Genomic DNA, 26,980 nt, shown 5'->3' with positions numbered 1-26,980 from the left:
TGTTTCAGTCAGTACCAGTCAGTAGGTGTTTCAGAGCAGGTGTTCCAGTCAGTAGGTGTTTCAGAGCAGGTGTTCCAGTCAGTACCAGTCAGTAGGTGTTTCAGAACAGGTGTTCCAGTCAGTACCAGTCAGTAGGTGTTTCAGAGCAGGTGTTCCAGTCAGTACCAGTCAGTAGGTGTTCCAGTCAGTAGGTGTTCCAGTCAGTACCAGTCAGTAGGTGTTTCAGAGCAGGTGTTCCAGTCAGTACTAGTCAGTAGGTGTTTCAGAGCAGGTGTTCCAGTCAGTTCCAGTCAGTAGGTGTTTCAGAGCAGGTTTCAGCAACACCAGATGGGGCCAGAGTGACCCCTGTAGGTAGAGCTGTGTCACTGCAGCTACCAGCGGGCTGAGGAATCTCTGTTTCCCCTGAAAATGCTTTACCATGCCAATTATTTCATCACATTTTTGAGAGTGGCGGCAACAATTTAGCAATGTTTCAAATGAATATAGGGGAAACTCCGTCTCGCCCCCACTGACTGCCTCCATCTCTCCCCATTGACTGTCTCCCTCTCTCCCCCATTGACTCTCCCTCTCCCCCACTGACTGTCTCCCTCTCTCCCCCACTGACTCTCCCTCTCTCCCCACTGATTGTCTCCCTCTCTCCCCCACTGATTGTCTCCCTCTCTCCCCCACTGACTCTCCCTCTCTCCCCACTGACTGCCTCCCTCTCTCTCCCACTGACTGTCTCCCTCTCTCCCCCACTGATTGTCTCCCTCTCTCCCCCACTGATTGTCTCCCTCTCTCCCCCACTGACTCTCCCTCTCTCCCCACTGACTGCCTCCCTCTCTCTCCCACTGACTGTCTCCCTCTCTCCCCCACTGATTGTCTCCCTCTCTCCCCCACTGATTGTCTCCCTCTCTCTCCCACTGACTGTCTCCCTCTCTCCCCCACTGATTGTCTCCCTCTCTCCCCCACTGATTGTCTCCCTCTCTCCCCCACTGACTCTCCCTCTCTCCCCACTGACTGCCTCCCTCTCTCTCCCACTGACTGTCTCCCTCTCTCCCCCACTGACTGCCTCCCTCTCTCTCCCACTGACTGTCTCCCTCTCTCCCCTACTGATTGTCTCCCTCTCTCCCCCACTGACTGTCTCCCTCTCTCTCCCCACTGATTGTCTCCCTCTCTCCCCCACTGACTGTCTCCCTCTCTCCCCCACTGACTGTCTCCCTCTCTCCCCCACTGACTGCCTCCCTCTCTCTCCCACTGACTGTCTCCCTCTCTCCCCCACTGATTGTCTCCCTCTCTCCCCCACTGACTGTCTCCCTCTCTCCCCCACTGACTGTCTCCCTCTCGCCCCATTGACTGTCTCCGTCTCTCCCCCACTGACTCTCCCTCTCTCCCCCACTGACTGTCTCCCTCTCGCCCCACTGACTGCCTCCCTCTCGCCCCACTGACTGCCTCCCTCTCTCCCCCACTGACTGCCTCCCTCTCTCCCCCACTGACTGTCGCCCTCTCTCTTCTCTCCCCCACTGACTGTCCCTCTCCCACTGACTGACTGTCTCCCTCTCTCCCCAATGACTGTCTCCCTCTCTCCCCCACTGACTGTCTCTCTCTCTCCCCCACTGCCTCTCCCTCTCCCCCACTGACTGTCGCCCTCTCTCTTCTCTCCCCCACTGACTGTCCCTCTCCCACTGACTGACCCTTTCTCTCTCTCCCCACTAGCTGTCTCCCTTTCTCCCCCACTGATTGTCTCCCTCTCTCCCCCACTGACTCTCCCTCTCCCCCACTGACTGTCGCCCTCTCTCTTCTCTCCCCCACTGACTGTCCCTCTCCCACTGACTGCCTCCCTCTCTCCCCCACTGACTGTCTCCCTCTCTCCCCCACTGCCTCCCTCTCTCCCCCACTGACTCTCCCTCTCCCCCACTGACTGTCTCCCTCTCTCCCCCACTGATTGTCTCCCTCTCTCCCCCACTGACTCTCCCTCTCCCCCACTGACTGCCTCCCTCTCTCCCCCACTGACTGTCTCCCTCTCTCCCCCACTGCCTCCCTCTCTCCCCCACTGACTCTCCCTCTCCCCCACTGACTGCCTCCCTCTCTCCCCCACTGACTGTCTCCCTCTCTCCCCCACTGCCTCCCTCTCTCCCCCACTGACTCTCCCTCTCCCCCACTGACTGTCTCCCTCTCTCCCCCACTGACTGCCTCCCTCTCTCCCCCACTGACTGCCTCCCTCTCTCCCCCACTGACTGTCTCCCTCTCTCCCCACTGATTGTCTCCCTCTCTCCCCCACTGACTCTCCTTCTCTCCCCCACTGACTGTCTCCCACTCTCCCCCACTGATTGTCTCTCTCTCTCCCCACTGATTGTCTCCCTCTCTCCCCCACTGACTCTCCTTCTCTCCCCCACTGACTGTCTCCCACTCTCCCCCACTGATTGTCTCTCTCTCTCCCCACTGATTGTCTCCCTCTCTCCCCCATTGACTCTCCTTCTCTCCCCCACTGACTGTCTCCCTCTCTCCCCCACTGATTGTCTCCCTCTCTCCCCCACTGACTGTCTCCCTCTCTCCCCCACTGACTGCCTCCCTCTCTCTCCCACTGACTGTCTCCCTCTCTCCCCCACTGGTTGTCTCCCTCTCTCCCCCACTGACTGTCTCCCTCTCTCCCCCACTGACTGTCTCCCTCTCGCCCCACTGACTGTCTCTGTCTCTCCCCCACTGACTGTCTCCCTCTCGCCCCACTGACTGCCTCCCTCTCTCCCCCACTGACTCTCCCTCTCTCCCCCACTGACTGTCTCCCTCTCTCCCCACTGACTGTCTCCCTCTCGCCCCACTGACTGTCTCCCTCTCGCCCCACTGACTGCCTCCCTCTCTCCCCCACTGACTCTCCCTCTCTCCCCCACTGACTGTCTCCCTCTCGCCCCACTGACTGCCTCCCTCTCTCCCCCACTGACTCTCCCTCTCTCCCCCACTGACTGTCTCCCTCTCGCCCCACTGACTGCCTCCCTCTCGCCCCACTGACTGCCTCCCTCTCTCCCCCACTGACTGCCTCCCTCTCTCCCCCACTGACTGTCGCCCTCTCTCTTCTCTCCCCCACTGACTGTCCCTCTCCCACTGACTGACTGTCTCCCTCTCTCCCCCAATGACTGTCTCCCTCTCTCCCCCACTGACTGTCTCTCTCTCTCCCCACTGACCCTTTCTCTCTCTCCCCAATAACTGTCTCCCTCTCTCCCCACTAGCTGTCTCCCTTTCTCCCCCAGTGTTACATCCCTGTTAGTGAGCATTTCTCCTTTGCCAAGATAATCCATCCACCTAACAGGTGTGGCATATCAAGAAGCTGATTAAACAGCATGCTCATTACAACAGGTGCACCTTGTGCTGGGGACAATAAAAGGCAACTCTAAAATGTGAAGTTTTGTCACACAACACAATTCTACAGATGTCTCAAGTTTTGAGGGAGCGTGCAATTGTCATGCTGACTGCAGGAATGTCCACCAGAGCTGTTGCCAGAAAATGTCATGTTCATTTCTCTACCATAAGCTGCCTCCAACATCGTTTTAGAGAATTTTATGCTTGTCTAAGATAAATTCAGAGTGGCTACTCATCATACATTATTTCAGTTGAGGTTTTCTGTAAACTAGTGCAACCAGGCGATGCCATCCTCAGAGTTAGCTGCAGTTCCATCTCAGAACTTAACCTCCTGACATTAGCATGTAAAACATTATCTAGAGTGTTATAGCAGGGGAAAACATGCTTTATTGTCACATACACCGGATAGGTGCAGTGAAATGTGTTGTTTTACAGGGTCAGTCATAGTAGTATGGCGCCCCTGGAGCAAATGATGCATGACAGACGTGTCTATCAGTTTACTATTATCATTACAATACCACAGAGAAACCTTCACACAAGGTTTTAATCAGTGGAGGCTGGTGGGAGGAGCTATAGGAGGACAGGATCACTGTAAAGGCTGGAATGGAATGAACGGAACGGTATCTAACATATGGAAACCTCATGACTTCGTTCGATTGACTCCATACCAGTCTTTACATTGACCCCGTACTCCTATAGCTCCTCCCACCAGCCTCCACTGGTTTTAATGCTAGTGTCTACCCGTAACTCCCCTCCCATTTCCCACTACATCACATTGTCTTCAGCTAATGACGAGGACCAGCTACCTTTAATGTGTCAGACACTTAACCTACATGTTAAAGGGATAGTTCACACAAATGACTAAATGACATGCTGGTTTCCTTACCCTGTCAGCAGTCTATGGACTAGATATGACAGCAATCCATGCTCTGGTTTACCTAACCACTGTTTCAAATGCTAACGTTTTAGCATTTGTGGCACGAATCCAAAGGAAGTCAATGTTACCTAAATTAGCATTTTCGCAATTCATGCCCAAATCAAAGTCTCGAGCTCACATAAAATGATGAAGAGCTCACTCATAATAAAACGGACTTACTAAGCCTACCTGTGAGCATGCATATTTTATAGTGGACATCTATTGCAATGTAATTCTGCATAGAATAATGATTAATTAATGATGATGATGATGATGTTAAAAGAGACAGCATACAATATTTAGTAGGTCTTTTAACATAAAGTAACTCATAAGTATTTCACATCCTACTGTAGGGGATGTACCAGAAATAATGGTGTGAAGACAAGCAGATAGAATGAAGATGAGAAAATTGGCTTACGTTAGCTCCCTGAGCTGATGACGAGGCTTTAGCTTAGTTGGTTAACATTATCTAGTAGCATGAAGAAGACCCAGGTTTGAACCCAGTGAATCACAACTGAGTTTAAATGAATGTATGTGATATCTACATGTAGGCTACTGTAGTGTTTACTCCAGTATAGAGCTACTGTAGTGTTTTACTCCAGTACATAGTTACTGTAGTGTTTTACTCCAGTACATAGTTACTGTAGTGTTTTACTCCAGTATAGAACTACTGTAGTGTTTTACTCCAGTATAGAACTACTGTAGTGTTTTACTCCAGTATAGAACTACTGTAGTGTAGTACTCCAGTACATAGTTACTGTAGTGTTTTACTCCAGTATATAGTTACTGTAGTGTTTTACTCCAGTATAGAACTACTGTAGTGTAGTACTCCAGTACATAGTTACCGTAGTGTTTTACTCCAGTACATAGTTACTGTAGTGTAGTACTCCAGTACATAGTTACCGCAGTGTTTTACTCCAGTACATAGTTACCGTAGTGTTTTACTCCAGTACATAGTTACCGTAGTGTTTTACTCCAGTACATAGTTACTGTAGTGTAGTACTCCAGTACATAGTTACTGTAGTGTTTTACTCCAGTACATAGTTACTGTAGTGTTTTACTCCAGTACATAGTTACCGTAGTGTTTTACTCCAGTACATAGTTACTGTAGTGTTTTATTCCAGTATATAGTTACTGTAGTGTTTTACTCCAGTATAGAACTACTGTAGTGTTTTACTCCAGTACATAGTTACTGTAGTGTTTTACTCCAGTGCATAGTTACTGTAGTGTTTTATTCCAGTATATAGTTACTGTAGTGTTTTACTCCAGTATAGAACTACTGTAGTGTTTAACTCCAGTACATAGTTACCGTAGTGTTTTACTCCAGTACATAGTTACCGTAGTGTTTTACTCCAGTACATAGTTACTGTAGTGTTTTATTCCAGTATATAGTTACTGTAGTGTTTTACTCCAGTATAGAACTACTGTAGTGTTTTACTCCAGTACATAGTTACTGTAGTGTTTTACTCCAGTGCATAGTTACTGTAGTGTTTTATTCCAGTATATAGTTACTGTAGTGTTTTACTCCAGTATAGAACTACTGTAGTGTTTAACTCCAGTACATAGTTACCGTAGTGTTTTACTCCAGTACATAGTTACCGTAGTGTTTTACTCCAGTACATAGTTACTGTAGTGTTTTACTCCAGTACATAGTTACTGTAGTGTTTTACTCCAGTATAGAACTACTGTAGTGTTTTACTCCAGTGCATAGTTACTGTAGTGTTTTACTCCAGTATAGAACTACTGTGGTGTTTTACTCCAGTACATAGTTACCGTAGTGTTTTACTCCAGTACATAGTTACCGTAGTGTTTTACTCCAGTACATAGTTACCGTAGTGTTTTACTCCAGTATAGAACTACTGTAGTGTTTTACTCCAGTACATAGTTACTGTAGTGTTTTACTCCAGTACATAGTTACTGTAGTGTTTTACTCCAGTACATAGTTACTGTAGTGTAGTACTCCAGTACATAGTTACCGTTGTGTTTTACTCCAGTATAGAACTACTGTAGTGTAGTACTCCAGTACATAGTTACTGTAGTGTTTTACTCCAGTGCATAGTTACTGTAGTGTTTTACTCCAGTACATAGTTACTGTAGTGTTTTACTCCAGTATAGAACTACTGTAGTGTTTTACTCCAGTACATAGTTACTGTAGTGTAGTACTCCAGTATAGAACTACTGTAGTGTTTTACTCCAGTACATAGTTACCGTAGTGTTTTAATCCAGTACATAGTTACTGTAGTGTTTTACTCCAGTACATAGTTACTGTAGTGTTTTACTCCAGTACATAGTTACTGTAGTGTAGTACTCCAGTACATAGTTACCGTAGTGTTTTACTCCAGTACATAGTTACCGTAGTGTTTTACTCCAGTACATAGGTACTGTAGTGTTTTACTCCAGTACATAGTTACTGTAGTGTTTTACTCCAGTACATAGTTACCGTAGTGTTTTACTCCAGTACATAGTTACTGTAGTGTTTTACTCCAGTATAGAGCACCTCAGTGATTTCATACTAATGCATCTACATTATATATGGCTCACATTCATTTAAAGATAATCACTATCCAGAACAGTTCTCATTGTCATGAGCAGCTTCTATCTGCTTTTGTCTTGAACATATTCTGGTGACGAGCGAGGCTTCCACATCACAGTGAGATCACAGCACCCTGCCGAGCTGGAACATAATTGCTGCTATTTAGGACAATAATTGGACCATTTGCATAAAATATGTTAGAAAATATCACTAAGATCAGAGAAGTCTGAAGTGCAACTGTGAATTTGAATGAAACTATGGAGAAAGAGAAATACGGAAAGAGAAAGAGGGAGAAATAGAGAGAGAGAGAAATGGAGTTTGTTACGCATTAATGTTAGCTCACCGAGACATGTGTTATTGGAGAGCCAAACAGATTTCAGCACCATGGACAGCTCCTAGCACCAACAACACTAGTGACTGAAGGATCCAATGCATGGACAGCTCCTAGCACCAACAACACAAGTGACTGAAGGATCCAATGCATGGATAGACATTCAATATTGTTTCACAGTGAAACGCTACCTCACTGAGTGTGAGCTAATATAGTTATGGTGAATTCTGTGTTAGTTATGTGACAAGGTAGAGATGATATGATGTACAGCACCATGGCCTGTATTCTTAAACCATCTCAGAGTAGGAGTGCCGATCTAGGATCAGGTCCCCCCTTTCTATATAATCAAATGTATTATTATCTAAAAGGGTAAACTGATCCTAGATCAGCACTGCTGCTCTGAGACGCTTCATGAATACGGGCCCAGGAGGCTTGGCTTGGTCCTCAGGGAGTGAGTTATTCCATATTCTGTCACCAGAGGGTGCTATAGTGTATGATAAACTGGAAACGGAAGGCTGTCGGGTGAAGTTTCAGCCATGTCACCTGTGATACAAGTCAGGATTAGACGTCTATCCATGTCTGAGGACGTAGGGAGATGATGTAGTAACCGGTCACTTGGGGCAACAGTGAGCACTGTTACCTTCAAGTAAGCATCAGCCTCTGGTGCAGAAGGTTGCATGTTTGAATCCAGCGATAGAAAGATCATTTTGTTTTAAGCCTATCCCAAACCTTACCCCTAACCGTAAAACATTCAGTGTTAATGCCTAAACGTACTCTTAAACACTTTTGAAGTTGGGAGCAACTTTGACATTTGACCCACTCTATGTCTAATTCTGACGTGAAACTGTGCTTGTTGAAAGTTTACCCTCGGTACAGATCAGCTTCACCTCCTCCAATCAGAAACAATCATTCTTGGGGGAAATGCCAGACTGACCCAAGATCAGAGTCTAGTGGAAACATCAACGTGCTCTAAATAGAAGCATCACATTCTGCCAGGCAGCAAACTTAAATAGGAACCTCCATAAAATGTAACTACCAGAGCTGAAGATAAAACGTAACATCTGTCCATAATCACCAGTTGATGTGTTGAGCATATTGCCCATTATCTATGTCCTACTGAATAAAAGATGTAACACCAAAAAAAGGCCAATATTCAGATTCACACAGTAAATCAGGGGAGGCAGCAGAGGACAGGAGACTATCCTTCTCCCCACAGTCTGTGTGTGTGTGTGTCTGTGTGTGTGTGTGTGTGTGTGTGTGTGTGTGTGTGTGTGTGTGTGTGTGTGCGTGCGTGCGTGCGTGCGTGCGTGCCTGCCTGCCTGCCTGCCTGCCTGCCTGCCTGCCTGCCTGCCTGCCTGCCTGCCTGCGTGCGTGCGTGCGTGCGTGCGTGCGGGCGCGCGTGTGTGTGTGTGTGTGTGAATGATAGTATCTGTGACACGGGCTGCAGGGACGTGTCCTTACCTGTCCTCAAGATGGCTGTCCCTGTCACAGAGCCAAATCCACTCCCTGTCTGTCAGGTTGAGGAGTCCCACACCACCTCACGTCACCTCTCACTGTCACTCTCAGTCTGTAGTTCCTTATCTCCCTACAGAACGCATAAACCTACAGTATTAGCTGCGCTATATCATGCACCTTTTGATTTAGTATTTGTTAGAATCCCCATTAGCTGCTGCCAAGGCAGCAGGGGTCTTCCTGGGGTCCACACGGGGTTAAAACAGTGACGTCACAACAAAACACCACAACAGCCTACATCATCAATAAACCTATACAACATCAATGCATTACTCTAATATAACACATTGACAATATAAACTCCACAATATTACAATGTGTTAGAGTGGGTTAGAGTGGGCTAGAGTGGACTAGAGTGGGCTAGAGTGTGGGTTAGAGTGTGGGTTAGAGTGGGTTAGAGTGGGTTAGAGTGGGCTAGAGTATGGGTTAGAGTGTGGGTTAGAGTGGGTTAGAGTGGGTTAGAGTGGGTTAGAGTGGGTTAGAGTGGGCTAGAGTGTGGGCTAGAGTGTGGGTTAGAGTGTGTGTTAGAGTGGGTTAGAGTGGGTTAGAGTGGGTTAGAGTGGGTTAGAGTGGGTTAGAGTGGGTTAGAGTGGGCTAGAGTGTGGGCTAGAGTGTGGGTTAGAGTGTGTGTTAGAGTGGGTTAGAGTGGGTTAGAGTGGGTTAGAGTGTGGGTTAGAGTGTGGGTTAGAGTGGGTTAGAGTGTGGGCTTGAGTGTGTTAGAGTGGGTTAGAGTGGGTTAGAGTGGGTTAGAGTGGGTTAGAGTGTGTTAGAGTGTGTTAGAGTGTGTTGGAGTGGGTTGGAGTGGGTTGGAGTGGGTTAGAGTGGGTTAGAGTGGTTTAGAGTGGGTTAGAGTGGGTTAGAGTGTGGGCTAGAGTGTGGGTTAGAGTGGGCTAGAGTGTGGGTTAGAGTGGGTTAGAGTGTGGGCTAGAGTGTGGGTTAGAGTGTGGGCTAGAGTGTGGTTTAGAGTGTGGGTTAGAGTGTGCGTTAGAGTGTGTGTTAGAGTGTGTGTGGGTTAGAGTGTGTGTGGGTTAGAGTGTGTGTTAGAGAAGGTTAGAGTGTGGGTTTTAGTGTGGGTTTTAGTGTGTGTTATAGTGTGCGTTAGAGTGGGTTAGAGTGGGTTAGAGTGTGGGTTAGAGTGTGTGGGTTAGAGTGGGTTAGAGTGTGTGTTAGTTAGAGTGGGTGTGTTTTAGAGTGGGTGTTAGAGTGGGTTTGAGTGTGTGTTAGAGTGGGTGTGTGGTAGAGTGGGTGTTATAGTGTGTGTTAGAGTGGGTTAGAGTGGGTTAGAGTGTTTGTTAGAGAGGGTTAGAGTGGGTTTGAGTGTGTGTTCGAGTGGGTGTGTGTTAGAGTGGGTGTTATAGTGTGTGTTAGAGTGTGGGTTAGAGTGGGTTAGAGTGTGTGTTTTAGTGGGTGTGTGTTAGAGTGTGGGTTAGAGTGGGTTAGAGTGGGTGTTTTAGTGGGTGTGGGTTAGAGTGTGTGTTAGAGAGGGTTAGAGTGTGGGTTAGAGTGTGGGTTAGAGTGTGGGTTATAGTGGGTTAGAGTGTGGGTTATAGTGTGTGTTAGAGTGGGTTAGAGTGGGTTAGAGTGTGGGTTAGAGTGTGTGTTAGAGAGGGTTAGAGTGGGTTTGAGTGTGTGTTAGAGTGGGTGTGTGTTAGAGTGTGTGTTAGAGTGTGTGTTAGAGTGTGTGTTAGAGTGTGTGTTAGTTAGAGTGGGTGGGTGTTAGAGTGGGTGTTAGAGTGGGTTTGAGTGTGTGTTAGAGTGGGTGTGTGTTAGAGTAACCAAACCCATCTAACTGTCACTCTGCATCTCATCATGTAACTAAACCCCTCTAACTGTCACTCTGCATCTCATCATGTAACTAAACCCCTCTAACTGTCACTCTGCATCTCATCATGTAGCTAAACCCCTCTAACTGTCACTCTGCATCTCATCCTGTAGCTAAACCCCTCTAACTGTCACTCTGCATCTCATCATGTAACTAAACCCCTCTAACTGTCACTCTGCATCTCATCCTGTAACTAAACCCCTCTAACTGTCACTCTGCATCTCATCCTGTAACTAAACCCCTCTAACTGTCACTCTGCATCTCATCCTGTAACTAAACCCCTCTAACTGTCACTCTGCATCTCATCCTGTAACTAAACCCCTCTAACTGTCACTCTGCATCTCATCCTGTAGCTAAACCCCTCTAACTGTCACTCTGCATCTCATCCTGTAGCTAAACCCCTCTAACTGTCACTCTGCATCTCATCCTGTAACTAAACACCTCTAACTGTCACTCTGCATCTCATCATGTAACTAAACCCCTCTAACTGTCACTCTGCATCTCATCCTGTAGCTAAACCCCTTTAACTGCCACTCTACATCTCATCCTGTAACTAAACCCCTCTAACTGTCACTCTGCATCTCATCCTGTAGCTAAACCCCTCTAACTGTCACTCTACATCACTCTAAATAGTCATATACTGTACCTGTCTGTCTGAGACAGTTATTACGGTATCTGTAAATAGTCATATACTGTACCTGTCTGTCTGAGACAGTTTGTCTGAGGGAGTTTGTCTGAGGGAGTTTGTCTGAGGCAGTTTGTCTGAGGCAGTTTGTCTGAGGCAGTTTGTCAGAGGGATTTTGTCAGAGGGAGTTTGTCTGAGGCAGTTTGTCTGAGGCAGTTTGTCTGAGGCAGTTTGTCTGAGGGAGTTTGTCTGAGGCAGTTTGTCTGAGGCAGTTTGTCTGAGGCAGTTTGTCTGAGGGAGTTTGTCTGAGGCAGTTTGTCAGAGGGAGCTTGTTTGAGGTAGTTGACACTGAGGACGGAGGAGGAAGTAATGGGTTCTGTGATGTGATGAGGTCTTTGACCCATGACTTGCAGAGCTGGTGTTGTGCTGTTAGGCCTCACTCTGGGCTCTCTCTCTCTCTCTCTCTCTCTCTCTCTCTCTCTCTCTGGTGTTGGGCCTGTCTCTGGGCTGGAACAGGAAACAGCTTCCCCTCTCACTGTAACTCACCACCAGTGACTCTCAAAGAGGGTCTGCCCAATCAGAGGATTGGATATGCTTATGTTCGCCCCCACTGTGTGTGTGTGTGTGTGTGTGTGTGTGTGTGTGTGTGTGTGTGTGTGTGTGTGTGTGTGTGTGTGTGTGTGTGTGTGTGTGTGTGTGTGTGTGTGTGTGTGTGTGTGTGTGTGTGTGTGTGTGTGTGTGTGTGTGTGTGTGTGTGTGTATACTACCATTCAACAGTTTGGGGTCACTTAGAAATGTATTCGTTTTTGAAAGAAAAGCAATTTTTTGTCCATTAAAATAACATCAAATTACTATTCTAGCTGGAAACGGCAGATTTTTTATGGAATATCTACATAGGCGTACAGAGGCCCATTATCAGCAACCATCACTCCTGTGTTCCAATGGCACGTTGTGTTAGCTAATCCAAGTTCATAATTTTAAAAGGCTAATTGATCATTAATAAAACTGTCCTTCTTTAGACTAGTTGAGTATCTGGAGCATCAGCATTTGTGGGTTTGATTACAGGCTCAAAATGGCCAGAAACAAATCCCTTTCTTCTGAAACTGTGTGACAATGGGTCAGTCCAGTCCGACTGGCCACCGTGCCCTAGTGTCTGGGGATTGACTTTAGAGAACATGGATGTAGGTCTGTGTGTGTGTGTGTGTGTGTGTGTGTGTGTGTGTGTGTGTGTGTGTGTGTGTGTGTGTGTGTGTGTGTGTGTGTGTGTGTGTGTGTGTGTGTGTGTGTGTGTGTGTGTGTGTGTGTGTGTGTGTGTGTGTGTGTCCATAGCTCTCTCTAGGAATTTGAGTGGTTACGTTTATCCAGCCATATCCCTCTGCTGTTAAACAGTGGCGGGGTGACTGCTATTGTCGTTTGAACTGCAGATTGCCCCTTTAAATGCAGATATATTTGCCCATACAGTTGAATCACAGATTGTAGGCTGTCAGAGAACGTGGAAGGAGAGAGATAATACCCTTCCATTCCTGCCTATTTCACACTATTACCGTGGGAGGATTTTAAACCTATTAGTTCCATCCAGAGAACATTCCCTTCTGACTCCCTTTATCTGGGCGCCAGCCCCCCTGTGGGTCCGGGTCTTGGTCAGGCTGCAGGGACATAGCTAACGGGGAGAGGTGTTGGCCTGGGAGAGGTGTTTATGTTCAGTTTATGTTCACGTATAATCCTCTCAACATTTTGTGAAGCATCCAGAGAGCTCATTAGAGACCTGGCTGGGAGTGGAGCTGTCTCTGTCTCACTGGGACTCAAGAGCAGCACAGCACTTAATAACACCTGTTTATATCTACTGAGAGAGAGAGAGAGAGAGAGAGAGAGAGAGAGAGAGAGAGAGAGAGAGAGGGAGAGAGAGAGAGAGAGAGAGAGAGAGAGAGAGAGAGAGAGAGAGAGAGAGAGAGAGAGAGAGAGAGAGAGAGACAGAGAGAGACAGAGAGAGAGAGAGAGAGAGGGGGGGGGGGGCGAGAGAGAGGGGGCGAGAGAGAGGGGCGAGGGCGAGAGAGAGAGAGAGCTATACATATTCAGAGTCCTCAGTGAGTGATGGCTTCTATAACTCCTGACAGCTAGTTTCCTCCTTTCTGATTAACGTCAACTTCTCCCAATCTTCTCCAGCCCAACCAGGGCTCACAGGAATAGGACTGAGAGCAGAGGGGAAGTCAGATGTTATTCACGGAGGCAATACACACAAATACACTCATGCACACACACACACACACTCACATACAAAGACACACACACACACGCACATACTTCATCATCATATCATTTAAATGTTATTTTTCACAAAGGCAGAGTACAACCTTATCGTGAAATGTTTACTTACAAGCCCTTAACCAACAATGAAGTTCAAGAAATAGAGTTAAGAAAATATTTACTAAATAAACTAAAGTTAAAAAAATAAAATAACACAATAACATAACAATAATGAGGCTATATACAGGGAGTACTGGTACTGAGTCAATGTGCGGGGGTACAGGTTAGTACAGGTCATTTGTACATGTAGGTGGGGGTAAGACATTATAGCTCATAGAATTGAGAGCAGAGGGGAAGTTACGTGTTATCTTGGTAGGCAACAGTCTGTCTGTCTGTCTGTCTGTCTGTATGTCTGTCTGCCTGCCTGCCTGCCTGTCTGCCTGCCTGTCTGTCTGTCTGCCTGTCTGTCTGTCAGCCTGTTTGTCTGTCTGTCAGTCAGTCAGTCAGTCAGTCTGTCTGTCTGTCTGTTTGTCTGTCTGTCTGTCCCGTCGGAGAGAGAGCTGGTTTCTGATTGTATTAATGACCTCACAAGACACCCCTGGGAGTGAAGCTGCATGGAGAAAACCAATTACAGCAATCACTAGTCCCTTTTAATGAAATTAACAAGACATGATGCTCGACAGGGCTGCATCCCAAAGGGACACTATTCCCTAGCTAGTACACTACTTTTGAGCAGAGCGCTATGAGGCCTGGTCAAAAGTAGTGCCGTTTATAGGGAATAGGGTGGCATTTGCGACCCAGCCCAGATTTTATATTGATCTTTACACGACCTGAGCTATTGCATGTGAAACAGTTACACACTGTTTTAGAAGTCAATGATGTACTGTACATGAGTCTAAATGCTGTGGAGAATGCTAGTCTATAGCAGGAGTCTGTGATCTGTTGTACAGCCCATTCACCCTGCTACTGTAATGGTGTTTGGGTGTAAACAGGGTCTAACTCGACCAGATAAACACTGTTCTATATTAAAGCTCCTGGCTGTTTTCTAATGGGGTCTTTCTGTGAAAAACACAGTGCAGGAACAGCTTTTCCACTCACATGCAGGCATGAGCGTGAACGCAGACACACACGCACGCAAGTACACACACACACACACACAATAACATCCCGACATGCCAAACCTGTAGCCTGCAGGATGATGACGTGAGTGACTCTCTCTTATTGGTTCCTGACGTTGTTTATAGTGTGTTTACATTATCCATCAAACATCCTGTGCAGATCTCTCTCTTCCATCACCTCTCACACTCTTTTTTTGTAGTAATCACCTCTTTCTTTCTCTCCCTTCCTCTCTTCCCTCTCTTTCTCTCTCTCTTTCTTTCTCCCCTCTCCCTCTTTTTTTCTCTCTCTCTCTTCCTCTCTCACATTTCTCTCCCCACTCCCTCTCTCTCTCCTATCCATCTCCCTCTCTCTCTCTTTCCCTCTCACATTTCTCCCCCCTCTCCCTCTTTCTCTCCTCATCCTTCTCCCTCTTTTTCTCCCTCTCTCTCTCTCTCTCTTCCCCTCTCACCTCCCCCCCTTTCCCTCTCTCTATCTCCTCATCCATCAGCTCTCATCCTCTGTTTCTGTCTCTTCCCTCTAACCCAAACACAGACCCTGACACTGACGCACGGGGAGCAGTGGAAAATGGTAGAAGCTTTCCAATCAATTATATTAGTGGGAACAACTGGTAAAGAGAGGACGGGGAAGAGAGGACTGGGGAAGAGAGAACAGGGGGAAGAGAGAACAGGGGGAAGAGAGGACTGGGGAAGAGAGGACTGGGGGAAGAGAGAACAGGGGGAAGAGAGGACAGGGGGAAGAGAGGACAGGGGGAAGAGAGGACAGGGGGAAGAGAGGACTGGGGGAAGAGAGAACAGGGGGAAGAGAGGACTGGGGGAAGAGAGGACAGGGGGAAGAGAGGACTGGGGGAAGAGAGAACAGGGGGAAGAGAGGACTGGGGGAAGAGAGAACAGGGGGAAGAGAGGACTGGGGGAAGAGAGGACTGGGGGAAGAGAGAACAGGGGAAGAGAGGACTGGGGAAGAGAGAACAGGGGGAAGAGAGGACTGGGGGAAGAGAGAACAGGGGGAAGAGAGGACTGGGGGAAGAGAGGACAGGGGGAAGAGAGGACTGGGGGAAGAGAGAACAAGGGGAAGAGAGGACTGGGGGAAGAGAGAACAGGGGGAAGAGAGGACTGGGGGAAGAGAGAACAGGGGGAAGAGAGGACTGGGGGAAGAGAGAACTGGGGGAAGAGGGTTTGGGTTTGGAAAGGAACATCCTCTTCATGCACTAAGGACTCTTTTCCAGTCGTGTAGGAAATTGTGAAATGGTGAAATGGTGTGTAAGAAAGGCAACAGTGAACAGTAGGTACAGTAGTTAGTAGAGCGAGAGATTAATTTCCTTGAAACTCTAGCCTGCACTTGGTGAAAACTTTGTGTCTAGTGACAGTCTCTTCAAAGTAAATGTTAGGACACGTGAGATTTGATTCTGGGTTCCAAGGTAAGTGAGTTGGGAGAGAGAGGACTGGGGAAGGATGGGGTTAGAGTGTCTGGTGTGTTTTTCTAGTTCTGCGTATCTCCGTCCCACATGGCATTCTGTGCCCTATATAGAGCACTACTTTCGACCAGGGCCCATAGGGGGGAGAAGGGATGAATTAAACAACTCTAGGGATCGAGCTTCAAGGTCCAGATTTGAATTTGAGGAATATAGGATGCCATTTGTGACACAACCCCTTGTCCTAGTTATCAGATCAGGGGATTCTAGTCTGTACAACCCCTTGTCCTAGTTATCAGATCAGGGGATTCTAGTCTGTACAACCCCTTGTCCTAGTTATCAGATCAGGGGATTCTAGCCTGTACAACCCCTTGTCCTAGTTATCAGATCAGGGGATTCTAGCCTGTACAACCCCTTGTCCTAGTTATCAGATCAGGGGATTCTAGTCTGTACAACCCCTTGTCCTAGTTATCAGATCAGGGGATTCTAGTCTGTACAACCCCTTGTCCTAGTTATCAGATCAGGGGATTCTAGTCTGTACAACCCCTTGTCCTGGTTATCAGATCAGGTGATTCTAGTCTGTACAACCCCTTGTCCTGGTTATCAGATCAGGGGATTTTAGCCTGTACAACCCCTTGTCCTAGTTATCAGATCAGGGGATTCTAGTCTGTACAACCCCTTGTCCTGGTTATCAGATCAGGAGATTCTAGTCTGTACAACCCCTTGTCCTAGTTATCAGATCAGGTGATTCTAGTCTGTACAACCCCTTGTCCTGGTTATCAGATCAGGAGATTCTAGTCTGTACAACCCCTTGTCCTAGTTATCAGATCAGGTGATTCTAGTCTGTACAACCCCTTGTCCTGGTTATCAGATCAGGGGATTCTAGTCTGTACAACCCCTTGTCCTAGTTATCAGATCAGGGGATTCTAGTCTGTACAACCCCTTGTCCTAGTTATCAGATCAGGTGATTCTAGTCTGTACAACCCCTTGTCCTGGTTATCAGATCAGGGGATTCTAGTCTGTACAACCCCTTGTCCTAGTTATCAGATCAGGGGATTCTAGTCTGTACAACCCCTTGTCCTAGTTATCAGATCAGGGGATTCTAGCCTGTACAACCCCTTGTCCTAGTTATCAGATCAGGGGATTCTAGTCTGTACAACCCCTTGTCCTAGTTATCAGATCAGGTGATTCTAGTCTGTACAACCCCTTGTCCTAGTTATCAGATCAGGGGATTCTAGTCTGTACAACCCCTTGTCCTAGTTATCAGATCAGGGGATTCTAGCCTGTACAACCCCTTGTCCTAGTTATCAGATCAGGGGATTCTAGTCTGTACAACCCCTTGTCCTAGTTATCAGATCAGGGGATTCTAGCCTGTACAACCACTTGTCCTAGTTATCAGATCAGGGGATTCTAGCCTGTACAACCACTTGTCCTAGTTATCAGATCAGGGGATTCTAGCCTGTACAACCCCTTGTCCTAGTTATCAGATCAGGTGATTCTAGTCTGTACAACCCCTTGTCCTAGTTATCAGATCAGGTGATTCTAGTCTGTACAACCCCTTGTCCTGGTTATCAGATCAGGTGATTCTAGTCTGTACAACCCCTTGTCCTAGTTATCAGATCAGGGGATTCTAGCCTGTACAACCCCTTGTCCTAGTTATCAGATCAGGGGATTCTAGCCTGTACAACCCCTTGTCCTAGTTATCAGATCAGGGGATTCTAGCCTGTACAACCCCGAGCCTGTAGAATCTAGTGAAGAGGAAGAGTCTAGCCAGTGAATTATTCAGAGTGGCTTCTTTTAGTCATGTACACACTCCCCCAACAGATTTTACACATGCGCACGCACCGGCGCACACACACGTGCACACAGACACACAACCATACACACATAGCCAGGTCGTCAGTGTAACCTTTCCGGGGGGGGAGGGTTGAGGGTCTCTATTGGAATGTAACATTATAGTAGTTTAACTGCCCTCTATATTGCTGGAACAGGTCCCATGGGGGAACTAATATGAGAGAACACACACAGAGGTTATCCTCAGTCGGTTGGTCAGAGCTGCACTTCTACCTGCCCTGGGGAGAATGATGCCTGTCAGTCGTTGTGAATGATGTGTGTGTCTGTTGTTGTGAATGAGGTGTGTGTCTGTCTTCGTGAGTGATGTGTGTCTGTCATTGTGAATGATGTGTGTCTGTCGTTGTGAGTGATAGGTGTCTGTCGTTGAGAGTGATGAGTGTCTGTCATTGTGCATGATGTGTGTGTCTGTCATTGTGCATGAGGTGTGTGTCTGTCATTGTGAATGATGTGCGTGTCTGTCATTGTGAGTGGTGGGTGTCTGTTGTTGTGAGTGGTGGGTGTCTGTCATTGTGAGTGGTGTGTGTCTGTCATTGTGAGTGGTGTGTGTCTGTCATTGTGAGTGGTGTGTGTCTGTAATAACACAATGTTAGAATGACAGGTGTGTTTTTCAACTTCAACAGACCCTACTACTAGTAATAACACAATGTTAGAATGACAGGTGTGTTTTTCAACTTCAACAGACCCTACTACTAGTAATAACACAATGTTAGAATGACAAGTGTGTTTTTCAACTTCAACAGACCCTACTACTAGTTATAACAGTTAGAATGACAGGTGTGTTTTTCAACTTCAACAGACCCTACTACTAGTTATAACAGTTAGAATGACAGGTGTGTTTGTCAACTTCAACAGACCCTACTACTAGTTATAACAGTTAGAATGACAGGTGTGTTTGTCAACTTCAACAGACCCTACTACTAGTTATAACAGTTAGAATGACAGGTGTGTTTTTCAACTTCAACAGACCCTACTACTAGTTATAACAGTTAGAATGACAGGTGTGTTTGTCAACTTCAACAGACCCTACTACTAGTTATAACAGTTAGAATGACAGGTGTGTTTTTCAACTTCAACAGATCCTACTACTAGTAATAACACAATGTTAGAATGACAGGTGTGTTTTTCAACTCCAACAGATCCTACTACTAGTAATAACACAATGTTAGAATGACAGGTGTGTTTTTTAACCAGAGCAAAAGACAAACCAATTCCAGTGGGATAATATTAATCAGTATAATGTGGTTTTATTTTCTCACACTGTGTAAAATCAGTGTACTGGATCAAATCTGCGGTGTAAACAGACTGGTCTCATAGACTAGACGTAACATATTAAATGTAAATCCGGGAAACTCAAATTAGTATGATGTGTTATGTTTGGTATGATTAGATAAGACAGATGGTTACTTAGGGCAAAAACGAAAGTAGGTTGGTTGGTCGGGCGTTTAACACGAACGTCTAGCAACCCAAAGGTTGTGGGTTCAAATCTCATCACAGACAAATGTAGCTAATTAGCAACTTTGCAACTACTTACTAGTTTTGAGCTACTTTGCAACTACTTAGCATGTTAGCTAAACCTTCCCCTAAACTTAACCCTTTTAGCTAACCCTTGCCCTAACCCTAACCTTAACCCTTTAACCTAACTCTAAATTTAACCCTAATCTTAACCCTAACCCCCAACCCCAGCTAACATTAGCCAGCTAGCTAACGTTCACCTCTTACCCACCTAGCTAGAATTTGTAACATATGATACGTTTTGCAAATTTGTAACAAATAGTATGTTTGGCAAATTCATAGCATATTGATTGTACATTTTGCAAATTCGTAACATACTATAATAGGAATTGTATTCGTAACATATTATACGAAATTGTTGATGGACATCCACAAATTAATACAAACCATACGAAACGTAAAATAGCACACTAAATGAAGGGTTCTAGATTTACATACAGAATAATACGAAATGCTCTGAGATCCTGTTGGCGAAAATTGTATTTTTCCAAGACTTTCTATCGAGAAGGGAAACTGCCTCCCCATGCAAGCCTTGTGTCTTCATGTAACCCTTGAATAGGATGGATAGGCTACAGTAGATTTTCCCTCTACATCAGCCCCAGTCTCATCAGATCACTCACACTATCCCTGCCACTCCACTATCCCTGCCACTCCACTCCACTCCAGCAGTTACACCGCTTCCCGCCGTGATCGATCCTTCCTCACATCTCCAAGCTGCAACCGGCTCTGAGTCACCAACCACCTGCCCCCGGGAACCGCGCTTCGGGAGGTCTGGTGGGCTGGCAGCGGGCACGGCACGTCTGGCTCGGGACGTACAGAGGGGCCCGGGGGGAGAGATAATGCAAGTGAGGGAGATGGTGGATGCCTGCGGCACGTGTGACGTGGCAAATTGCAGCAATTGCCTCTACTGTTTTACATGTGAAGAGAGAGAGAGAGCTCAGCCTCACGCGGTGGCGGGATACTGCAGAACCGGGGAAGGGAGGGAGGGAATGAGGGAGGGAATGAGGGAGGGGAATGTAATCAGAAGAAAAATAAGCGACTGAGGGAGAGTTGAGGAACGGAGGGGCCGAAGGTGGATGCACGAGAGACTGCGGAGCCGAGAGAGGACGAGAGAGGTAGCGGAAAACTGCTGAGGTTTAGAGAAGAGTAAAGACAAGAAGCATCAAAAGTCCCACAGTCGGTACCACACCAGATTCAGGGATGTAGCCGAAGAGGGGAGAGCTCAGCCTTTCCGAGCTCATCACTATGAAGAAACATTCGGCCAGGGTTGCCCCGCTGTCCGCTTGCAATAGCCCGGTGCTCACCTTAACGAAAGTCAAAGGTAGGGAGAACTCCGTTCTGTGACTTGACTTCGGTCGTGCTTAAAGCCCGATTTGGTATTCGTCTACCTAATATGTGTAGCCTATTTTACATTCACCCTTGAAACCTAAATATTGTAGTGTCCAAGGTTAGGCTTGTAAATCAACCAGAAAATAGGCATAGCCTATACGTTTGGTGTTGTGTGACTGTGGCAGAGAAACTTGGGTCAGTCAGGGGTGATGAATGGTGTTGGTGAAAGAGTTATCCGCTTTGAGGCACCGATTCACTTTTATAAATGTTCCGTTGCGTGCCAAAACGCTTCGGATTACCAACGGAATGAGCCCCCCTTCACGGTAATTAGGGATGCGTTCGGGAAGACTTTATCTTAATAGACCATCAACGCTTCTAATTACACATTTTACTACCCTGGAAAAATGTCTCGATCAGGATGGGAGATAATGTTGTTACAGTCATTTATTCCACAATCTCTTCTTTCGCTGTATTGTTTAAAAGTATTTCGTTCTGCACATTCATAAATGTAGTTAAGAATTCATTTCTCTCCAAACTCATCTGCATAATCGTAACTAAATATAATAACACCCCAATTTTTGGGGGGCGAACCTGTAAAATGCAAATCAGACAACAGATTTATGGCCAAAAAGTAGTTTTGTCCTGCAAAATGCATCGGGCCATTGAAGTGTTGCGCTGCTTGTCCATCATGAGTGATTGCATGGGGGAGCATGAAGCTGTTATTGTAGCAGAACAGGGCAGGGACCGACACCCCGCCTCTCTCTCTCACACACACACATACACACACACACACACACCATCTTTAAATTGACATGCCCAAAGGGATAAAAATGGTTGGCTGGCTATCCAAACTCCTTGCTCCGGCCAAACGCTAAGCCACGCCCACGGACGTTGGTTTCTTCTCCGCAGTGACTCTGGATCTAAGTACCTCCCCAACGATTTCTAGAACACAAACACATTCCAACCATTCTGATTGGTCCCAGAAACGAACACACCGAGAACACACGTGGGTAAAGTGCCATTTTGAAAATGTGTAATTGGCTTTGATACTCACCACAAACAACTTCAAAGATGTAAACCTTTATAACCCTACCAGTAAACAGGTAGTACACCTTTATGAACCCTACCAGTAAACAGGTAGTAAACCTTTATGAACCCTACCAGTAAACAGGTAGTAAACCTCTATGAACCTTACCGGTAAACAGGTAGTACACCTTTATGAACCCTATCAGTAAACAGGTAGTAAACCTCTATGAACCCTACCAGTAAATAGGTAGTAAACCTTTATGAACCCTATCAGTTAACAGTTAGTAAACCTTTATGAACCTTGCCAGTAAACAGGTAGTACACCTCTATGAACCCTACCAGTAAACAGGTAGTAAACCTTTATGAACCCTACCAGTAAACAGGTAGTAAACATTTATGAACCCTATCAGTACACAGGTAGTACACCTTTATGAACCCTACCAGTAAACAGGTAATAAACCTTTATGAACCTTACCGGTAAACAGGTAATACACCTTTATGAACCTTACCGGTAAACAGGTAGTAAACCTTTATGAACCCTACCAGTAAACAGGTAATAAACCTTTTGAACCTTACCAGTAAACAGGTAGTAAACCTTTATTAATCTTACCGGTAAACAGGTAGTAAACCTTTATGAACTTTACCAGTTAACAGGTATAAAACCTGTAGTATAATGGCTAAGGTTAGGATCTTAGATCAGTTTGTGGCAACTTGTCCCCGGAGTTTTACATTATTCACTCTGTAAAATACCTATTCCTTTTATAACAGTCCAATGCTTCCGTTGCCTCCTCCTTGGTTAAGTTGCTGTGTGTGTCCTTCCTTCTAGGGTTACCAGTGACCCACAGAGTATTCTAGTGTGTCTCAGAGTTCCACTATGATCACAGAATGTTCTAGTGTGTCTCAGAGTTCCACTATGATCACAGAACATTCTAGTGTGTTTTAGAGTTCCACTATGATCACAGAACATTCTAGTGTGTTTTAGAGTTCCACTATGATCACAGAACATTCTAGTGTGTTTTAGAGTTCACTATGATCACAGAACATTCTAGTGTGTTTTAGAGTTCCACTATGATCACAGAACGTTCTAGTGTGTCTCAGAGTTCCACTATGATCATAGAACATTCTAGTGTGTTTTAGAGTTCCACTATGATCACAGAACGTTCTAGTGTGTTTTAGAGTTCCACTATGATCACAGAACATTCTAGTGTGTCTCAGAGTTCCACTATGATCATAGAACATTCTAGTGTGTTTTAGAGTTCCACTATGATCACAGAACGTTCTAGTGTGTTTTAGAGTTCCACTATGATCACAGAACATTCTAGTGTGTCTCAGAGTTCCACTATGATCATAGAACATTCTAGTGTGTTTTAGAGTTCCACTATGATCACAGAACGTTCTAGTGTGTTTTAGAGTTCCACTATGATCACAGAACATTCTAGTGTGTCTCAGAGTTCCACTATGATCACAGAACATTCTAGTGTGTTTTAGAGTTCCACTCTGATCACAGAACGTTCTAGTGTGTCTCAGAGTTCCACTATGATCATAGAACATTCTAGTGTGTTTTAGAGTTCCACTATGATCACAGAACATTCTAGTGTGTTTTAGAGTTCCACTATGATCACAGAACATTCTAGTGTGTCTCAGAGTTCCACTATGATCACAGAACATTCTAGTGTGTTTTAGAGTTCCACTATGATCACAGACCATTCTAGTGTGTCTCAGAGTTCCACTATGATCACAGAACATTCTAGTGTGTCTCAGAGTTCCACTATGATCATAGAACATTCTAGTGTGTTTTAGAGTTCCACTCTGATCACAGAACGTTCTAGTGTGTCTCAGAGTTCCACTCTGATCACAGAACGTTCTAGTGTGTCTCAGAGTTCCACTATGATCACAGAACGTTCTAGTGTGTTTTAGAGTTCCACTCTGATCACAGAACGTTCTAGTGTGTATCCTAGAGTTTATAATAATAATGATAATGTATTATTATTAACTTTTCTATAGCGCTTTTCATAACAGAAATCTCAAAGCACTTTATAAGCAAAAACCAATGGAGGCCAAGTCTTTGAGTGCTGCTTCCTCTGCAGATGGAGAGGGTCAGTTCAGCGGAGGGAGCTGGGAAGCAGCCTGACTCTTACAGCCACTGGACTTCTCCTTCACTCTGTGTATCACCACTTGGGTGACACCTCAGCAGCTCTGGGCAGAAAGCTCACCACACAAGTTCAGAATAGTATCCAGTCGTCTTCTCTACGAGCCGCCTGTCTCACCGCTGTTGTATTCCTCTGTCTCCCATTCCTCTCACGCTTCACCACTCCTCACATCATGTTTTCAAAAGATCACGAACTGGCAGCCAGGTCAAACAAAAAAGATGGGACTGTGCCCAGATGCATTTTTCAAACAAAAACATGAGCCAGCTAGTTAGCTAGCTAGTTAGCCAAGCCAAAAATAGTTGACCTGTCAGTCAATCTGTAAATCCTAGACTCAGCATACTAGGAGAAGAAGAAGCGTCACCACTAGAAGATTACAGGAGTACACAGAGGAAACTAGCATTTCCTGTTGAGATCGGAAAGGAAGAGGACAGACTAATTACAGTTTTACATTCACAGCTGGATGTTTTGTGTGTGTGTGTGTGTGTGTGTCCTAAAGCTGTGTTTATATTGTTGAATCACTCACAGCGGTCTTTGTTGTCCCTGTGTGCTCCAGCAGTGTCTGAAAGGTGAGCGTGCAGGAAGGGTTGTCTCTCTCAGTGCTGTGTTAGGGAGATACCCTTCCTCTCCTGCTGTTGTGTACGGAGAAACTGACACACACACACACACACACACACAAACACACGCACACACGCTCACACGCTCACACTCACACTCACACGCTCACACTCACACTCACACTCACACACACTCTCACACACACATGTTGAGTGTTGACCTGTAGGTCTGGAGCTTTTGTAAAAGCAGCAAGCGTAGTGTCAGTTCATTATAATAAGTCATGAACCTTCCCTGTCCACCCTAGACAAACTGAACCTTCCCTGTCCACCCTAGACAAACTGAACCTTCCCTGTCCACCCCTAGATAAACTGAACCTTCCCTGTCCACCCTAGAGAAACTGAACCTTCCCTGTCCACCCTAGAGAAACTGAACCTTCCCTGTCCACCCTAGACAAACTGAACCTTCCCTGTTCACCCTAGACAAACTGAACCTTCCCTGTCCACCCTAGACAAACTGAACCTTCCCTGTCCACCCTAGACAAACTGAACCTTCCCTGTCCACCCTAGAGTAACTTAACCTTCCCTGTCCACCCTAGACAAACTGAACCTTCCCTGTCCACCCTAGAGAAACTGAACCTTCCCTGTCCACCCTAGACAAACTGAACCTTCCCTGTCCACCCTAGAGAAACTGAACCTTCCCTGTCCACCCTAGAGAAACTGAACCTTCCCTGTCCACCCTAGAGTAACTGAACCTTCCCTGTCCACCCTAGATAAACTGAACCTTCCCTGTCCACCCTAGACAAACTGAACCTTCCCTGTCCACCCTAGAGAAACGGAACCTTCCCTGTCCACCCTAGAGAAACTGAACCTTCCCTGTCCACCCTAGACAAACTGAACCTTCCCTGTCCACCCTAGAGAAACTGAACCCTCCCTGTCCACCCTAGACAAACTGAACCTTCCCTGTCCACCCTAGAGAAACTGAACCTTCCCTGTCCACCATAGAGAAACTGAACCTTCCCTGTCCACCCTAGAGAAACTGAACCCTCCCTGATCACCCTAGAGAAACTGAACCCTCCCTGTCCACCCTAGACAAACTGAACCTTCCCTGTCCACCCTAGAGAAACTGAACCTTCCCTGTCCACCCTAAAGAAACTGAACCTTCCCTGTCCACCCTAGACAAACTGAACCTTCCCTGTCCACCCTAGACAAACTGAACCTTCCCTGTCCACCCTAAAGAAACTGAACCTTCCCTGTCCACCCTAGAGAAACTGAACCTTCCCTGTCCACCCTAGACAAACTGAACCCTCCCTGTCCACCCTAGACAAACTGAACCTTCCCTGTCCACCCTAGAGAAACTGAACCTTCCCTGTCCACCCTAGACAAACTGAACCCTCCCTGTCCACCCTAGACAAACTGAACCTTCCCTGTCCACCCTAGACAAACTGAACCTTCCCTGTCCACCCTAGACAAACTGAACCTTCCCTGTCCACCCTAGACAAACTGAACCTTCCCTGTCCACCCTAGAGTAACTGAACCTTCCCTGACCACCCTAGAGTAACTGAACTTTCCCTGTCCACCCTAGAGAAACTGAACCTTCCCTGTCCACCCTAGAGAAACTGAACCTTCCCTGTCCACCCTAGAGAAACTGAACCTTCCCTGTCCACCCTAGACAAACTGAACCTTCCCTGTCCACCCTAGACAAACTGAACCTTCCCTGTCCACCCTAGAAAAACTGAACCTTCCCTGTCCACCCTAGAGAAACTGAACCTTCCCTGTCCACCCTAGAGTAACTGAACCTTCCCAGTCCACCTCTATGGAGAAGCTAACAGGTGATCTTTTCTAGACTGTATTGAGAGAGAAGGAGAGAAGGGGAGGAGAGAGGTAGGGAAAGAGGAGGGGAAGTATTACAGAGTGTGGAGAGAAGATGAAAGGACAGACGATGAGGGTGATGGAGGAGAGGAGAGTACTGGACAAGACAGGAGAGAGTGATGGAGGAGAGGAGAGTACTGGACAAGACAGGAGAGAGTGATGGAGGAGAGGAGAGTACTGGACAAGACATGAGAGAGTGGTGGAAGAGAGGAGAGTACTGGACAAGACAGGAGAGAGTGATGGAGGAGAGGAGAGTACTGGACAAGACAGGAGAGAGTGATGGAAGAGAGGAGAGTACTGGACAAGACAGGAGAGAGTGATGGAAGAGAGGAGAGTACTGGACAAGACAGGAGAGAGTGATGGAAGAGAGGAGAGTACTGGACAAGACAGGAGAGAGTGATGGAAGAGAGGAGAGTACTGGACAAGACAGGAGAGAGTGATGGAAGAGAGGAGAGTACTGGACAAGACAGGAGAGAGTGATGGAAGAGAGGAGAGTACTGGACAAGACAGGAGAGAGTGATGGAAGAGAGGAGAGTACTGGACAAGACAGGAGAGAGTGATGGAAGAGAGGAGAGTACTGGACAAGACAGGAGAGAGTGATGGAAGAGAGGAGAGTACTGGACAAGACAGGAGAGAGTGATGGAAGAGAGGAGAGTACTGGACAAGACAGGAGAGAGTGATGGAAGAGAGGAGAGTACTGGACAAGACAGGAGAGAGTGATGGAAGAGAGGAGAGTACTGGACAAGACAGGAGAGAGTGATGGAGGAGAGGAGAGTACTGGACAAGACAGGAGAGAGTGAACAGAGGGAGGTATTGCAGGGGCATGACAGGGAGGAGAGTGTA

General features: G+C 46.5%; 1 protein-coding gene across 2 annotated transcripts in view; it reads left to right on the top strand.

Annotated features, from left to right (window-relative positions):
* Nucleotides 1-26,980, top strand: part of LOC129862766 (putative thiamine transporter SLC35F3) — a 182,447-nt gene that overhangs the window by 58,025 nt on the left and 97,442 nt on the right. The window contains exon 1 of one of the 2 annotated variants that reach the window (XM_055934734.1): nucleotides 20,222-20,530. The exons of the other annotated variant lie outside the window; for it this stretch is intronic. Coding sequence (XP_055790709.1) covers nucleotides 20,455-20,530 — 76 coding nt within the window. The 5' untranslated portion in view covers nucleotides 20,222-20,454. Of the gene's footprint in view, nucleotides 1-20,221; nucleotides 20,531-26,980 lie in introns of those variants that run through there. 2 annotated transcript variants of the gene reach the window in all.

The sequence above is a fragment of the Salvelinus fontinalis genome, chromosome 1 (assembly GCF_029448725.1).
Source record: "Salvelinus fontinalis isolate EN_2023a chromosome 1, ASM2944872v1, whole genome shotgun sequence".
NCBI classification, from domain to species: Eukaryota; Metazoa; Chordata; class Actinopteri; order Salmoniformes; family Salmonidae; genus Salvelinus; species Salvelinus fontinalis.
This window is presented reverse-complemented; position numbering and strand designations above follow the sequence as displayed.